The sequence below is a fragment of the Leuresthes tenuis genome, unplaced genomic scaffold (assembly GCF_036924035.1).
Source record: "Leuresthes tenuis unplaced genomic scaffold, fLeuTen1.0.hap1 SCAF_6, whole genome shotgun sequence".
NCBI lineage: Eukaryota > Metazoa > Chordata > Actinopteri > Atheriniformes > Atherinopsidae > Leuresthes > Leuresthes tenuis.
In genome coordinates, this window is record NW_027325360.1 from 24,114,320 (window position 1) to 24,133,465 (window position 19,146).

A 19,146-nucleotide genomic window follows, 5' to 3' on the forward strand; every position below is an offset into this window, starting at 1 on the left:
AATTTGGTCCGAACCGTTAAAGACACATCCCTTTTCAAAGTGCAGACAGGCAGCGATGCTCTTTTTAGAAGAGCAGTGGCTTAGAGCAGAGTGCTCTTTGTTGAGTGACCACTCCTGGGGAGCATAAAATGCTTGAAACAGCCTTTATTTACACTCAGCCTGCATGACTGTGGCGTGGTGGTGTCGAAACTCTTTGAGAGATAGCTTTGTTAATTTTTCCAGCCTGAAAAAAAGCATCAACAACTTTCAAAAATCTCTTTTGTTCATGCCATGATACACTTCAGCAAATGTGGTAAAGATCAGACATTGATGGATCACACCTCACACTTTTTTTTGTATACCCACTTATTAGAACACAACACTCTCATTTCACCTTTAGATTTTCTGCTTGTTATCACATATTTTTTTAAATGTGAGCTGCGATTTAAATATTACATATAAATATAACTTGTTAGTAGGATTATCTTATTGACTTTCAGAACGTATGTAAAAATCTGCCTTACGGGAAAACCTAAGGGGATATTTATTACTTTGGCTTACAGAACAAGAAAGAAATAGAGGCCATGGAAGTAATGTAAACAGAAGGTGTGTTCTCCTTGGAACTGTTGTTTGCTTAAATTCTGGCCCATAAATCATCTTAAAATATGGGGAGGCCAGTGCCAAAACTGTATATATTATTGTTATTGCCTTGCAATTGTGCCTCAGTGTGTCAGAAACTCCTCTCAATAGCAAGCTGCAACACAAGAATTATAACCTGGAGGTATTGCGTTTACTTTCGAACATCAAACTGTCTGCTCAGCCACGACCGTGTGGCTCTCTGACCAAATTAAACAAAAAGAGTCTGTCTCTGAACCTCATGGCTGGGGGGGGGCCTTAGCATTAAAAGAAATAAATGAATAAATAAAGTAAAATATGTGATGATGCTGATTTCAATCTGTGTCTGATGAAATCAAGAAGAAATATGCTGCCTTTGTCCAATGGGATAGCAAAATGAGGCTTTCCACCTCTGTATTAACAATCTTTTTCCTAACAGCTTGCCACAGGGCATGTTTTACGTAATCTAAATATTTTTTACACTCTACAGTTGAGTTTGCCTTTGAACCAACAAACCATGACCCTAATCATGAAAGCAGGCTTCAAAAGTACATACAGTGATTTAAAAAAAAAAAACACCCAAGCAGTGCCACTATGCTGCCTGAATTTAAAAGAAAGGGCTGGAACATGCTCTTATTCTAGCTAAAATGAGTTTCTGCAGTTAACAATGTTTGTTAACATGTTTATTCCCATCTCGGGATGGCTTCTCAATGCATCAACAACTGGAGGAAAATGACAAAGACAATTCTCAGTGAAATATACTTTAATGGGCTCAAAAATAAACACAAAACAACATTCCAGTTCTTCAAAATAAGTGTAATAAATCTAAAAAATGACTGAGATGACAAAGAATGCACAAATAAACTACGCAATAAAACAAGAAATGGACATTTAGCAATAATCACTCAGATGAACATAAAGTAAAATTCTTTTTAACAAGCATTTTATACCGTCAGTGAGATGTGTCGTTGCTTCACTGTAACTTTTCTTACACCAGTGCTCTGAGCCTCCGTACTGTCTATCATTTGATATTATTCCTAAAACCCTGAGAGTTTTCTTGCAATAAAATTTAGTACCTTGTGCTCTGCTTAGTTAGAAACACACACACACACACACACACTTTTTCTTATTCTGCAGCATAAAGCTAAAACAAATGCATCAGTCTTATTAATACAACATAACAGGAGTTTTTTTTTCTGGCAAAGCTGCAAAGCTGTGATAACACTGAGCAAATACTGAGAGAATTGTAATTCATTTTGCTGAACACATATTGATGCAGATTTGTTGAGTTTTTAATTTTCTAAATTCCTTTTCATCATGATCCCAGCATTAATGCCACAAGTGTGTAAGGGCTGTGCTCAAGGGTGCCATTTAAGCTACAGTAATGGTTAGTTTGTCATGATTGGATGCAATTTTGCAGCTTGACCAGAAATTAAATCAGATCGCAAAGCTTCATAGGTGTTATTAAGAATATTTTCAACATAGGCTCATTTTATCTATGCTTAGTGCTGTCTGAGGATTTGATGTGGACTTATAGGATGGATTTATGTGGCTTTCCAGAGTGCACTGTAATCACAGGCAGTGGAAAACAAATGTGGGAGGATTTTCTTCTCTCAATATTAGATCTGATTACAGGATGTATTTAATCAGTGTGTGTTCATTTGGAATCTCCTCAAACCAAGGCCCACCTCTGTAACTTTAGCAGAAATACTTTCTAAGAATCTGCAACCTAATCCACCATTTCACGCAATATGCTGCAACAGTGAAGTTCTGCATACGCACAGAAGAGTTCAAGAACTCATGCTGACATTTAATGAGCAAATACCTCAATAGCAAGTCATCGATGTAAGTGTAGACTTCATTAAAACTGTTAATACTGATGAATCATGCTGAAATCATTGTAAAGAGTAGCATATAGGATATAAAATATGTCTTTGCTAGAAAGGATAAATTAAAACAATAAAAACAACTGAGCTTTCTTGGTGTTTAGAAAATACCAATCTATCACATTTTTATGGCACCACTCTTCACGTTAAGTGCAAATGATCAAATAAAGGCAACGGGAGTAAACAAACAGCAGGAGAGGAGCACAGCAGATATGATTCAAACCAAGTTCCTGCATGGATCTCTGTTCTGTCAATGGTACCTGCACAGCCCAGTGCCATAAAACCATTATTGTTATGAGAAAAGAGAAATAATCCCCGTTTAAAAGCTAAGAAAAACATAAATATGAGTAAAATGAAAGGATAATCAAGGGAAACCCACACTGCTGTAAAAACGATTAGTAAGTACCAAGTCCACAGGATCTTTGGGCTCTGAGTGATGTGACTGGAGAAGGCAGGTGTGCTGGGGCTTAATGGGATGTAGGCTGGGGTCACGAAGAGGTGTGTCTCTGCCGCTGACTTCCTGCTCTGCTCCTCTGCTTGTCGTACTTAACAGAGACAATGAGGAAGACCAGCAAGGTGATGCCCTGGATGCCCGCCAGGAGGAAGAAGTAGTAATGCAGAGAGCAGTCATTAATATTACCTGCAAGAGGGAACACAAGGACATCAGCTCAGACAAACAATCAAACTGGCCTTCAGATGACCTCAGAAAACTGTGAGCAGCACTGCAAGATAACAAAATGTTTAAATTTGGAGCACAAAAAGAGTCAGAATGTTTTTCATACTGGGACAGCAGGACTTTTTTTTTCTTTTTTTAAAAGGGCACCAAAGACAAAGGTAGATGGCCACAAGCTCGCAAGTACGGCAAGTTGCAGTGCATTTGTCAGACATAAAAAGCTGGCTTGAAGCTGGCAGGAAAACGCATTTCTGTCAGGAATCAGGATTCGGCAGGGTATAGGGCTTGTTATCTCTCATCTTACCACTGTGAAACCTTCTGAAAGTGAAGACAATTGACCCCACGCTTCAGCACTGATACAAGGCGGCTGTATTGATGATGTGGGACTGAAGCATCAAAAATAACAAGGGCAATAGAGCCCCTCAGCTGTGTTTCCAAACAGGGGGTCTTTTATCAGTATTAAAAGACAGTTTGTATCCTCATGGGACCGGGATGTGATAAAATGGGAGGAAAAAATAAACTAATGCTTCCACTATGACTTGCAGCACTCAAATATGACTTGTTTACAGGGAGGGAGGCAAAGACAGACTGAATAAGAGACTAACAGGAAAAGGGTCATACAGTGTGATTCAGGCCTTAAGAAATAGTGATAATAACAGTATTAGGTGACATTCCCTTCCAATTTTTTTCTATTGGGTTTGGAGATTTCAGCCACAAAGTGTCTTAGCATCTGCTGCACCGTTGGCTGAAGTGTTCGTCCTCATTCAGCCACAAAGCTCAAGGGAAAAGCTTAGAACAAATCCTGTTTTCATCTCTCCAGGGGGTTTACATGAAGGGCAAAGCTGACAACAATACAATCGCCTTCACCGGAGACAATTGGATTGGTGTTAGAGCAGCTTTTGTCCTCTTGACCATGTGAGGCAGACCAATTGACTTTACAGCCAACAGCATGAGATGATGCTCTTTACTACTTTGCTGGACATGAATGCATTGTAGGGTGAAATGATTGTTGAATGCAGCCTTATGCAAGAGATTATACTTTCAACTGTGCTGCACCCTATCTAAGAACTTGTCTTTGCCTCCTATTGGGAATGTAAGGCTCAGCTGTGCCAGTAGACTGAGATAGCTATAGCTTATGTCCTACATTATCTGCAAATTAATAAATGTGAAACCCTGGAGCTATCTGCTGTCTTCCGCAGAAAGCTCCTATTAGCTCCTCTGTGAGGGTCTGTCGAGCTGAATAAAGAGGCCTGGAAAGAGAGACAGATTTGATTTTAATTGGGTGTGAGGGCAATTCTCAATTTAAGTTCATTGCACATGTGGATTTAAAGGGAAGAGCCCCCTGGGTCAACATTGTGCTTATAGTCAGTTATTTGTCATGTGTATCATATCCTACATTTCTGATTATTCTAATAAGTCCATCAGGATGGACACATGTGATACAGATTTTTTATTTATCATTCCTAAAATCTTTTACATGGAGGTTCAGTTTGTAGCTTTTCATGACATCAAGAGCATAATTTGCAAATTACAAGCAACTGAACCAACAAGAGGCTAAAACACAAAAGGCCCACTTTAGAGTCAGTGTTTAGTGTGTCCATTCTGGGCTACTGTGGTAATACGGTGGTCCAACATGAAGGAGGTGTGAGGAGAATAAGTTGCTTACATGTAGCCCCAAAATACCCCAAAAAATCTTATCATGCAATTCAACACCCTGAAAACAGATTCAGGATAACTGAACTGCAGTTAAGCCAGAAGGTTGCCCTAATTATAATATATGGGAATATTAAGGGCTTTGCATTCATAGGAATAAAAAGGTAAGTCACATACTTAAAAAGAAAAACAGAGCTTTACCACTGACATGTGTTGTAAGCTTAGTCTTAAAGAAAGAATGTGAATGCACAACCTTTGCATAATCATGGAATAACTTACATGCAAATAAAGGAAAAAATGCTGCAACATACTAACAAGACCATGAGGGAGAGAGGCACCAGCTTACTGATAAAGAGCAGAACACATCTGATGCCTCTGGAGGTGCATGGCTGGGTTTTTTTCCTTCCTTTATTTTTGGGCTAGCAAGGTGTAAAAAGGTTATTAAATTAGAGTAAACACAGCAGACTCTGGCAGTTGTTTTCTGTGCATGTGAATCGTGTCACGTGAAGCTGCTGCTTTGCTAACATATCCGAGTTGCTCCCTTCAGATGGCTGAAGCCGTTTAACGAACTGAGGAACAAACCTTTCATAACATATAAAGTAAAAAAGGCTTCACTCATACTGATTTATAGATAAGTGCAGAGTGATTTATCACTGCTTTTGCTTTAACTATATTAATCTTCTTGTGCTAGTGAAAACACAACTACTGGCTGTGGAGTGATTCATTAGAACAGTTTATTTAATGGAGATAAAATAATCCAAGAGTGACAATTTAGAGGAACATTTCCAAAAAGTGTCACTGAACAAACACTTCTACAAGACCTGATGGTAAGTTTTAAGCTTTGTTCTGTTATTGCTGTTTGTTTTGGGTTTTTGCTTGAATTGTTAGACTCTGCCAAACACAGACATTTGACTGACATTGGCCTTAATTACTAAAAGGATTTGATACCAACTACACCATTCCAAAACTTTTAAATGAATCTCATTTAAACTGAACTGAAATGATAATTCTCCTTGCACTATATATTTAGTTGAACTTTGTTTTTCTGATGGGTAATGTCATAATAGCTTAAACAATTCATTTTAATGAATTAAATGGCAAAGAAGCAATTGAGCACTAACCTCCCCTCTCCACATAATCATTATCAAATCAAATAGTTCTTTGCAGAAAATGAGCTGCTGAAATTCATTGGTACTCATCGTCTAGAGACAAATTTCTCATCCCTTTGCTTGTCTGTCCATTCAGAGGTTATTAAGCTGCTTTAATTAGGACCAAAGCAGTGGATTGACTGTCATCACAATGTTTTAGATGCACCTTAATGCTTTGAAGTAATGCAAATCAGTGAATATAATAGGAAATTGTGGTACACAGAAAAGCAAAACATTGTTTTTTGAGAATTCTGGGAAATTATGAAGATTTTTTTTTTGTAAAGACCAAAACGAATCTGCCCAACTAAACTGCATAAAATTGACAGTTTTGATGAAAACAGATCTGTTTTAAACCAAACATCTATCTCAGTGCACTAGAGGAAGCTTTGCAACAGCATACCCTAAGCTTTATGTTTTTTTAAATGACTTAACAGAGCATGTCGGCTTGATCAAAGAGCAGGATTTACTCATTTCAAGCAAGTGATCCCACTGCTTTGCATTACCAGTTGCAATTGGCAAAGCAGAACGCACTCCACAATGTAACCACATGTATTGAGCATGCACCCCCCTCCCTCTCTGTTATGTGCATGCTCGTGTGGATAATTAGAAATGGAGTGACTCTCCGTCAATTCTTTGTGCACTGGGCCATCTCCACAGCCTAAAACCTTTGATCGAGGAACAGAGAGCGAGCTGATGACTCTGAAGTGCTGCCTGAGTGGCATGTGGAAAACCTGACATGCACTTTGACCCTGCTGCAGCTTTCACTAATTTTGTTCTCATCTTAATCTGTCCAAGGTTTTAAAAACCAAAGCAGGGCTTGAATAATTCATGAAGAACAAGACAGCGTGCATTTGAGCGTGCTTGTATTTTCACTCGATAATTCGCTTTGACAGATAGTAAAACAAAAGTCTGCTGTTGCTGCAGTCTTAGGTAACAAAGCAGTATCGCTTACAAAAAGAAAGTAATAAAGCCCACAAATTATTCAAGGGAAGGCATTTACAAGAATAGTTTCTAGCAGTATCCAGAGTGTTGAACAAAATATGATCTGTTTAATGTAAAATATGTATGATATGAACAGAAGGGCAGGATTTACAGCAACATATAAAACAAGCTTCTGGGTTTGCTCCAGGAAAGATGGCTAATGTCAACACCAAGCCAGTGAGATATCCTGACTTTAAGACACTTATATGTCTTTGACGTGCAATGTTACTGCCGCTGTAATTATTCTGACAGATGACTGGATTGCAACCTTTGTTCCAGTTTTCAGAACATCTCTCAACTCGCACCCAGGGAAGGAGAAAGAGGTGCAAAGGGGAAAAAGCAAGTTCTGAAAATTGTGCAGGGTTTTCATTTTGTAAGGCGTCTTGTTCCAGTTTCATTATAAATTAAACAGAATATACCTCTTTCCTTCAGTATCTACCCCCAAGAGCCCACTTGGATGCAAAATGCATTAAAAAAAATATGGAAGCCTAATTAAAGCCGCAAAAGCCCCAAATACAGACGTAGTGTAAAAAGACTTGAATAAAGGCCATCAATATTTGACAGCTATTTAAAAGTTGAATCCCCAGTAAGAAAGGAAACAATGCAAACCAGATAGAGTCAATAATATTTCCACATGTGCTCAAATGAAAGCTCTGAGTTAGAAAATAACAAGCTTGTAATTACACTGAGTACCCCGACAGAGGAGGTCAGCCCTCTGATAACAGAGATATCGTTTTATGCTGTCATTTACCTGCACGTAGGTTTGTGCAGATCATGTGAGCTGAGATGAAAGCGGTCAATATCAACTTAATGTTTGAAAATGGATCAATTGTTCCCCTCGGTGCAATGACCCGCCATTTTGATGCTTCAGTGCCCTCAATGCCATCCTCTGTCTTAGAATCAAATCAGGGAGAAAATCAATGCTTGTTTGCTTTAGCTATAAATATAGTTATTTTCTGCAGCTTTTTTCTGGCTTGGAAAACTTTATTATTGATGCTGAAGTTAAAAATGGCAACACGAATCTAACAATATATACGCATACTCTGTTTCTTCTGAGATGTCTGAGAAACAGACAAATGAAGTTTTCACGCAGGCCTTTAAAAAGAATAAGATTTTATGCTAAATTTGCCAGATCTGACAATGAAGCCCTCCTTCAAAACCTTGACATTTCGTTGAGTGTGACCCAATGGGATGTGCGAATGTCAGCTCCTGGTGAATATCTGAACACATGTGCTAAAACATCAGTCAGGACTTGAACACTGGCCAAAAGAAAGGCCATTTCCTGTCTTGTGACCATAGAGGCTCACAAAAACCATGCACTTTGAGTGAAAGATACTTCCAACAAAAGGAGAGCTGTGGCCATTCTCGACAGACACAACCCCCCCCCGCCGGTGTAAAGAATGATTTTTGATTGACTAGTCTGTGAAATTTAAACAGCTGTGTGCCTTCTTTCAAAGGAATGGGTGCAGTGAAGTTATACTAGAACCATAGAGACAAACCAACAAAAGAATAGGATGGACGACTGCTCAACCAGATGTAGTGGTCAACAATGCGCTGGGAGATATGAGGGATCGATAATTTCAACACAAGCGCTCAATATGCTTTAAGTTGGAGAGCAGATGTGGCAGATTTACAGCATAAATGTTTTCAGCAAATCTATGCAGACAGGGACTTAGATGGTTTATACAGTCAGTCGCTCCTGAACAGAGGACCCAAAAGCTTGAATGAGAGCACTCTGAAGACGTTTCTGTTTTATTTTATCTGTGTGTGTTGTTCATAACATACACAAGTATATCTGACATGACAGGGATTACATTCATTTAGATTGATCTATTTTTTCTCAAAAAGTTGCACTTATATCTCTAAGTATAAAGTAGAAACCACATGTCAGCATGAGCATGAACAGTTTCTCTTTTAATCCATCATACCTGAGGAGCCCTCCACACATGCACACTCATGTCACATCAGGTCTCAGTGGGTTAATAGGATAACCAGCATCACCTAAGAACGATTTAAAGCTCTGGGCTCAAATAAATGTATTTTATACTATACTGTATATAGAGAAAATTACCTTAAAATAGAAGTCTTTCTCCAAGCAACGATTAAAGGCCTGTAACTATTCTCTGCTCATAAATATCACATATTTGGAGAGTTTTTAAACAGATGGAGCTTATCCAAGCTGTCATTGAACGAGAGGCAGGGTACATCCATCACAGGGCCACATAGAGACAAACAACCAAACACGCTCACACTCACTCCTCGGGCCAATTTATTCGCCAATTAACCTAACATGCATGTTTTTGGGCGGTGGGAGGAAGCCAGAGTACCCGGAAAGAACCCACACGTCCACGGGGAGAACATGCAAACTCCACACAGAAAGGCTCCATCTGGGATTTGAACCAGGGACCCTCTTGCTGTGAGCCTAACCTCTACACAGCACCAGCACAATTCATTTCAAGTGATACGGACTTCAGCACGTCAAGAAGTAGAAATGAAACTCTATACTGACTGTCAGCAGCTTGTTTGAAAGTGTTATACACTTACGTGATGTTGGCAACCAAATCAGTGTCCCTGCTGGCGTTAGAAATGGAGATTTTTGGTCTGAAGTTTCTTCCTTCTGGAAATAACGTTATTAATGACAAACCTGATGGATTTTCATCTAACACTTTACCTCTGCTGCTGCTGTCTAACATCAGTTTAGTCAGAGAAGGGGGACGATGGAGCTACAGCACAACAGGAATATCCACCAGTGTGATGCCAAACCAGCACTGTTGTGTCTCTATGTATTGCTCCAGGGACAGCTTTACTTAAGAAGGGCTGGGCTGTGTAATCAGACCCCCAGTCTGTGATTAATGTTACTGTCTGTCTTCAGGAACCTTGTGGCTCAGTAGAACTCAGCTTAGCTCACTCAACATGCTGTTTACAGCCCAGGATTATGCCCACAGCCATGGAAATAAGTTGAATTCATCCCACCTACAGAGCCAGGAGTTGTGGAAGCAGCAAACATCCAACAAACTGTGGAAAACACCCACAAAAGCTAACGCCATGATTCCTGACTGTACTTAATGTCAAAGCTTTGTGCAATGTGTTTTTTTTCCTTTTTTTAAAAACAAATTAGGGCCAGGAGGATGTTTTGTTCCATTTCTGCAACTTACCTTTTAAGTGACTTGGTTTTGAAAGCAAAAGAAGCCAAACAGCCAATCTGGCTTTAGTTTAACTCCCCTGAAGTGACGCAAGGCTGCGCAAAGGATGGATTTATGAAGCACAGCAAGCATCTTCCAGTGCAAACATCATCAAAAGTACTTCTCTACCTGTCGGCTCACTGTATTAATGAGCTATTAGGTGTTTGCGGATAAACAATTTACAGTCTTGGCTTATTTACCACATGCTCAGGGAAAAGTGCAAGGAGGTCGGGAGCCTCCACTCACTCGGGAGCCCATCCATCTGCTGCCACAGCCGTGCTATTCATTCCACCAGTTGGACAGATTTACACAAACCCTTTGTGGTTAGTCTGACATGCTTATTTATAATGCAAAACACCTTTAAAACAAGTAGATTGCATAGGGTGTTGACCTATTTCTGTGTCTACACAAACTCTTTATGAGGATTTTATATCAGCACAAGCTCGGAAAAGGTGAGCTCCTTGGAAAATATACATCTGTATCCTGAACCGCGCAAATTCTAAAACAGTCGATGCGAAATGTTGATATTACAGCTTTCTTTCACTCACTCCAAACAGCAAGCTAGGCAAACTGTAACGTAGGTGGAAAACTGATCATTTCTGTGATAAGAATATTCTGAAGCATTTGGAGAGTAATATTAGTTTAAAAAAACTGAAGCAAACACAAAGTACAGTAATGCCATATAGAACTTCCATGAGTGATTTTGGATCAATAACATCATAACACTGGAATCCTGTACCAGTGGAGTAAATCATTTTTGTGCAATATCAGGACCCAAATTGTATAACGCTTGATGGATAATTACGTTATGGCATTGATGTGTATTCCTATTACATAAACTTCCTATTATCATATGACAACATTTTTGGTCATCTAAAGCAGTGTTTGACATAACAAATTCACTATTTAAATGTAGATATTTAAAGCTTCTAGCAGGTGCTCAGGCCAAAACTAATACATTAAGAATGGTGAGAGCAAACAAATACAGTAAAGGTGAAGGAAAAAATAAGAATGCAGTGGGATTTAAAAATGTATACCATCATTCTAGCAAATACTGGAGAATGATACGTCTCTTCAAGTGTGTTTTTCTCACATTAAACTTTAGTTCGTAAAATATCAGTTTGAGCTGTTTGAATTTGGAAAGTCATATATGTCTTGATTATGTGTCTTACCAAAGTCTTTGTGGGAAGACATCCAACCGATACCCTTGAGGGAGACAATAGCCAAAAGACCAGAGCCAACGAAGGAGCCAATCCCAGAGAAGAAAAAGAAGAGCCCCATGATGGCACTCTGCATGGATTTAGGGGCTGCAGAATAGGCAAACTCCAGACCTGCAACAGAGAGCATAAACTGAAATATTACCGTTGCTGCTGTGACATATTTCAAGTGTGCTTCATGGAAGTAGTGTATATTGTCACTATGTAGAAAACTGTCAGTGTAATGTTGCCTACAGTGTAGTGTAGTATGCTACTTGGACATTTGCTGAACAAAGACTGTCAAGTTAATTTTGGTTATAAAGGAGATAAAAGCTAACACAGTGTGTTACATGTCTTTATTCATTGTTGAACCATAATGACTGTTCCATGGTTAGTGTACTGTGTGTAAGAGCAAAAGTCTTCCTCTGCGCTGCCTGGTAGCTCATTTTCCACACTGTGCTGCCATTGTTGGGCTCCTTCTCTGCTTGGTACACATGACTTATTGTTTATTGTGTCATCACAGAAAAGAACACAGAAAAATTGGCAGGGAACCCATGAGAAAGAAAGATGTGTCGGGGAGCGTGGGCAAAAAAACAAAACGAACATCAAATCTAAGTCTTTTTTGCCTAAAGAGCTTTTTTGCTGCAAGCTGACATTGATAATTTCATGGCACCACAAATATATGATCTGTCAGATGAGGCCCTATAGCTACATCTGTTTGGAGAGATTAGGGAGCTGCTGTTAAACATGTTTACTTTTCAACACTTTTCTTGAAGGTGAACAGCCTCCATATGGATACTACACATGTGCTAGTTATGTAAGACGTTTTTACTAAGCTGAAAATATTAATACACTTTACACAAATACAATAACCTAAAACAACCTTTGGAAACCAGGGTAAGCAACTAAGCTATGCATATCACAGGGAAAAGTTGGTGAGGGTTCAACGACACAGCAAGACAGAACAGACCAGCTCTGTAACATTATGCTAAATCCTGCTATTGTCTGTCTCTGACAGCAGCCTGAGTTTACCAGAGGAAAAACACAATCTTTACCTTTCTTGACCAAAGGGATAAAAAGGGAAATATGTATGACTATGTATAAATATGTGAAATGACTAAATGCACCTGGCCTTTTTTTGTGTGTTTGGCTGTTTTAAAAACATAAAATGAGCTTTTAACCTGCTTTGTGAATTACTCAATAAAAATATTGCACACTATCACTTTGCTTGATTTTTTTCACTCTGCCTGTAAGCACACAAACTTTGTGCATGTGTATAAAAATAAGCTATTGTTCGACAAGACTCAGTAGAAAAGTCTGATGGCTCCAGCAGCTTTAAAACAGATTTATTCAAGCAGAACACGACTAAAGGGAAATATTCCTCTTTACCAGACAAAGGTCACAATCCTGTCAGCCAATTTTCCTTGAAGTGAGCCCTGTGGGACGGCCCAGACTGAAAGTGCATTTATTTTAAAAGGCGTTGTTAGGTCAGATTTGACTTTCATAGGGACCATGTTAGACTCGTATGGATTTCAATGTTTTACAGAAGCCTTGATGGAGAACTGTGTAATACCCGAGCTGACTACGCAGATTTCAGTATCCATGAATTTTAATCTTAAAGATGATAAATGTTCACTCTCATAAGAAACGTCAAGTGACTGGAATAGCGTGAGAATCCCTCCACCAGGTTGAGAAAAAAAAAATGATTAAATATTAATGGCTCAAAGTATGAGTGTATAAGAAAGAGCCCACAACACGATTCACTGTAATAGGACAATGACTAAATCATGGCAAGACAAACCAAACAAGGCAGATTTCAATAATGAACTGTGAGTATATTGAAGGACAGGAATGGCCCCAAGCTGCCAGCAGTGTTCAGCAAAGTTTCACAGTCAGTGTGCTTCTGACAGACACAAACTCCTGTTGCTGTTGAGTCCACTAATGTCCGAGTGGCAATATACTCCAACTTCTCATATTTGTTAACTGAATAGCATTTCTTCTTTAGGCAAGGGTTCAAAAGAAGTGAGGCAGCTTACTGAGCAGTTTCCTGTTCATACCCAAAAACGAGGGGCTTGCAGCTGTCACTTCCAGCATGAACCATTCTGACCATCTTTGATGTTTTTTTTTTTTACTTAATCATTTTTTTTTAAAAAGCAGGAAATCTATTTCTCTGAGGAAAGAAAACACTGATGAAATTCCAATGAAGGATTATGGGACGCCGCACTTTGATGAGCATATGTCTCCGGCTGATCAAGTGAACAGCAGTGAACAGGCTTTGCATTCAAATCAGACCTGGGGACATTCATAAGAAAAATGAGTGAAAAGTTGGTCTGAGATTCAGAAGTCTACAGAAAAAAAGAATTTAGAATTGCAATGTTTTCTATAAAAATGTCATTTCCTTATTTCTTATTTAGTAGAAAGAAAATTTAAGCCATTCACAAAGGAACTCGGTCATCAAGACATACTCTAGTATGACTAAATAAAAACTCAGGGGAGGCTTGTGAAAAAAACTTTCAACCTCATTTCCACCAGTGCTGCGGTGCTTTGTGAAATGTTCAATAATAAAAATAATACAATTCAACTAATCTATAACCAAATTTGAGGCAGATGCCTCTGCCATCAAAATAGGTTGTACAGTGGCATGTTTACTGCTCTGCTGTATATTTGGGAAGAGAGGAGACCGACTGTTTCAGTTTTAAAAGGTACATAGAGTTCAGGGCATTCTTCAACACTTTTTGTCATTTCATAACAGAACAAAAGCAGCTAACAGGTCTGGACTGCAGGCATTCCACTTTAGCAGACTCTTTTACACAGGAGCCATGCTGATGTAATACATTCAGAATGCAGTTTGGAATTGTCTTGGTAAAATAAGCCAACCTTCCCTGAAAAACATGGTTTCTTGTTTTTTCTTGTTCCCTCACAAATTGCTCCGAATCCTGTATGCTGTAAATTGTTAAGCACTGTTGTTAGCATGGATTTTGGCTTTTGAAAATCGCCGCTATTTTCAAGCCAAATGGTCATTCTTCCCTTTTGCATGGTGAAACGCGGTGTTAATGATTTCCACAGAAGACTTTTCTTTCACCAGACCACAGGACGGGGGGGGGGGTTCCTGTTTTGAGCGTATCATTTATTCCAACAGAGATTTCAAACTAAATGAGGAGCACAGTAAGAATCTGTATGGTGTGTTTATAATGGTCAAAAAGTAATGAATGCCATCTTGGCCAAGTAGTAGAAAGTCAGGAACCACTAGCCAATTACCAAAAAATGGATTTTTGAAAAATGCATTTCCGTTACAACTGTTGTGCTGTTGTTTATCTAGATCAAATTGTTGTCTTCAATGTAGAGGATTTTAATTATTGATGTGTGCTCAGAGGATTGATAAGTTGTAAACATCTGTAAAAGTTTCTGAAAGCGTAGGTGATAAACAGCCAAATGTTGCAAACGTCATTTCAGTTAAGTGCTCAACTGGCACTCAATTTGATACTACCTAGTCAAATTCACATACTACGCAAATAAGTATATAACGTACTACTGGAGGTATATCAAAAGAGGTATTTGAAATGAAAAACAAAGGGGAATTTTGATTCTAGAATCGTGCCATCAGCATTAAGGCCATTTAATCTTGGTTTTCAGCCTCGTCCCTGGTGTACAGAGATCTACGGATTCTCAGAATCTTTTAATAATATTATGTACCACAGATGATGAAATCCCCAAGTACTCATGTTTTCAGTCACTTTTGTTTTGACTGTGTCCCACATTTCTTTCCAAGAAGGTTAACAGGTTAGTATGTTTTGGAACTTACTTAGCAGGGTAAGCCTGCTAAATGGATATATATCCAGGATGCATTCTGCCTTTTGCCAAATTGCAGCTGGGATAGGACTGGATTAGGCGAGCAAGGCAAGGCAAGTTTATTTGTACAGCACAATTCATACACAAGGCAATTCAAAGTGCTTAAGATATATATATAAGTACATACTGTAAGTATATATAAGTATATAAGACGGAAGAAGCAGGGAGCACACCCTCATTAGCATTTCAAATGCTTGTGCATATTCAACTTAATTGTGGTTCATGTCAATGACGCAGCTAACTACACATCAAGGGGAAAGATTGAAGTCATGATGGTAATTGTGTTGCATGTGTGACTGCCTCATCAGGGCTACAAAGGAGAGTCTAATGTACATGATTGCATATTTATCCATCTTATTGTCTACGCTAACTGTTTGGACAAACAGTCCTAATATGAGGTTGGTCACATGCCTGCAAAAAGGTTAGTTATAAAATGTTCCATTACTGAACAATCGCTTGCAGTTGTGAGAAAAGAAAATGAGGATAATCCACTATCAATTGATGTCCTGGGGTATTTACTCTAGACAGCAACCTACAAACACATTAAGCTGGTGCAGTCTGGCAATGAATCAAGCAAAGAGCACAAAAAGGGTTCAGGCATTAGTCTTCATTGCAATCTGCCATCAAGAATGGGCACCATAGGTTTAACTACACAATCTCTTTAGAGTGATTCTTTGTGAAGGCAAACCAGGCAAAGTAAGAACATGAGTCCCATCACTGACTCATACTGTATTTCATTGTTAGTCTGAATCACAATCTTTACTTTAGTCAGAGTTAAATGAAAGGTTTGAACACATGAATTCCACAGAGAATGTGGAACTATACCTGCAATGCTCGCAAAGATTTCGCTGATTCCTATCAGCACATACTGGGGCACCTGCCACCATATGGGTAAATCTGCCGCGTAGTAGGTAACGTGGCCAAGTATCTGGTCAAAGGTGCCGTTTGATTTGACGATCTCCAGGCGTTTGGTCTCCAAGATACCTGATGGGGTGGAGACAGAAAACAGAGCACATAAACACATTTAGCTGAGAGGCAGAGAAACAACACCCAAAATATCCACACATACACAAGAACATATACAGCAATAATTTGAAGTAATCATTTTCTATGTGATATAGTCACATTGTTGTGGAGGAGTTTTGCCCACTCTTCTTCACAACATTGTTTCACTGAGGCTTGCAGGCATTCGTTCATGCAACGCTCTCTAAAAGGAGCGCCACAGTGTTATAATCAGGCTGAGGTCTGTAGCTTAACTGGGCCAATGCATCACTCTGTAGACAAACTCTCACACTTTATTGTAGATTCGATAAATAGATAAATAAGTGACGGCACAGTGCAATATGCCAAATGTTGTTGGTAATCTGAGGCTGTATTCACCTACTTTCAAGACATTGCAAGGATCGCATATTTTTTTATAATATCCTGATTCATAAAACGATAAAATTGAAAGAGTGCATACTTCCTTTTTCACGACTGCGGTTATAATTCTGCAACACACATACGAAAAGAGTTTAATACTTTGGGATGGATGAAGTCACACTTATTTCATTACTTTGACATCCATGACGCCAACAAACAGCCAAAAGCAGCCAGAATCCAACGATACAGTGACAGCCCATTAAGGATTTAGCTCGTTTTAAGGATTTCTTACCATTTCATTAAGATCACATCTGCACACTTTCATATCTGGCACTTAGTAATGGGACAGCACAAACAGTTCAATAATAACAACCAAGCAGTTGTCATCAACTGCTGCTGCCTCCTTAAAGCTTTAGTCGATAGCTGTTATCATGTACCCAGTGGCTATTTCCAGATAACTCTCAGACATAGCTTCCTATCATAACTGAACTTAATGCTATATTTCAGAGTAGTTGTTGCCTTGTAATCCAGATAGCCAATAATACCAGCTGTCCATCTTCTGCAGTGTGACCACTGGGCTGCCCAGAGCACGTCTCACACATTAAAAACACATAGCCATTACCCCAACTAAACATCACCCATTAGACAACTAAGTGTGAGCCTTTGCAGCTCTGTGACAAATAAAAACTTTCACTTTACTGAACTAAACTTAAGGGAATGTGTTAAAATAGGTTAAAAATGAAAAGAAGAATCACTTCAAAACCAACGTCAGCACAGCTTTTCATAGCTCGTCTGAAAGTCTTGCACAGAAACGATCAGAAAAAGTTCACCGCCTGCGTGACAGCATGTTTCACCCATCCCTTCACTGCATGGGAAGTCCAGCAGTCCTCAGGCCGTGAAATGTGTCAGCAAATGCGCTGTGAAACCCTGTGTAATACTGCTGCACCAATCTTTGACAAATCCCCACACATTTCATACGCAACACGACTAAAATGATCCCAACACTGAGCAGCAGCGTTTGTCCCTGCTGTGGACACACAGTGGCAGGCTGACACTGGAACATGTGCAACTGGATATTTTTGGGGCAAAAGATGTTATACTAGGATAGTCACTTCTATCAACCCGATGGTCGAAACAACTTTAATTTAGCTTGTAGAGTGTTAAGCAATGAGGACACAAATAAAGCCAACTGAGGACGCAGCTCAAATATAATATTAATTCAATGAAGCTCACAGGAGTCACTCTGTGTAACTGAATGAATAGGAAGTAAGGACATGTTTTGAGTAAATAGCCTTCAGGCTCAATGATTTTTTTTCTGTAAGAAATCATTCAAATCAGCTGTAGAGGAGCACTCATTATAAAATGCATTGTACTCTACATATTTGATCCTGTCGTTTGATTTGTCTCCTAAAATCAGAACTGCATTGCACACTAGTTGTGTATTCCTCTACTATTCTGTGACCAATGGCCACTCCACAGCATCTTAAACCCTTTCTCTCCACTCCCAGAACTCAAAATGACTTTCTGCAGGATTCTGAATTTATTTTGCTTGAACTCAAATGCAAGAATTGCAATTCCAAATGGAAAAATAAATACCTGAAAAGCTTTTAAACATTGAAAAAAACATGTTAGAGCACCATCCCTTCAAGGAAACTACATAGTTTCTGAAAAGGAATGTTACTAAACACATTCTATTTTTCTAAATTGAAGTTTTATTGCATCATAATAACTGAAAAGGATGCTAAGACAGGCTTTCATAACTGTCCACAAGAATATGTAAAGACTTCCCAAACAAAAAGAAAAGGTTGTCACCTCTTCTTTGCTACATTTGTTTCAACTCAAGCTCAATGTTGAGACTTTATTCCAGCACCTTTTAAATATCTAAAATGTTACTGGTAAGGCAGTGCTCAGTATATAAATAACACACCTAATTTATTTTACATGAAACGCAGCCATTAGTAATACATCTATGTGAACTTGAATTTAAGCAAGTCAAAATGCCATATGTGAAAAAAATGCATGTCATGCATTCTGATTGATACTAAAACATATTTAAATGTCGTGTTTTATACTGTACATTTTAGTCAGTTGAATATGTGGTTTATTACCACTAATGTGGCACATATAGACAAACAGCTGTGAGGAAACAGGGAGATTACATGTTAATGACATGCTCAAATCATGAAAGGGCTGGAACCTTTTTATGTAGAGGGCGGCTCGTATCCAGAACAGGCATTCTGAGGTTAAATTTAATACTTAGGTAAAACATTAGATCATATTATTTGTTGTATTCATCATTCTAAAGTGTTGGTTTGTTCATTCATAAATTAATCTTTAGTTTGTCTGACCAAAAATAAAAGAAAACAACCCTGGGTTGCAACTCCTGTCAAATGTGATTAAGTGCATGTTTAAAAGTCAACTGGCAGTTGGTAAAAGCCTTCCTGTCAATACCTAAAGGTCACTTCTTATAAAGTACGTTTATATTTCATGTGGATGTAATGTGTACCTGCAAAAAGAAAAATATAGCTTGTTGAAAACACAATGAAAACTAGGGAGCGTTTTTTGATTCTTCAGTCTATATCTCGAAAAAACATTTTAGCCTGGATGTATCAGTGCAGCAGC

The 19,146-nt window shown here is 38.7% G+C and overlaps 1 protein-coding gene across 1 annotated transcript in view; it reads right to left on the reverse strand.

Moving 5' to 3' along the window:
* Positions 1-1,339: 1,339 nt before the first annotated feature.
* slc15a4 (solute carrier family 15 member 4) overlaps positions 1,340-19,146 on the reverse strand; it is a 28,711-nt gene continuing 10,904 nt past the window's right edge. Inside the window, exons 7-9 of the mRNA XM_072388353.1 lie at positions 15,988-16,146; positions 11,290-11,448; positions 1,340-3,120 (exon numbers count right to left, since the gene is read on the reverse strand). Coding sequence (XP_072244454.1) covers positions 2,969-3,120; positions 11,290-11,448; positions 15,988-16,146 — 470 coding nt within the window. The 3' untranslated portion in view covers positions 1,340-2,968. The remainder of the gene's footprint in view (positions 3,121-11,289; positions 11,449-15,987; positions 16,147-19,146) is intronic.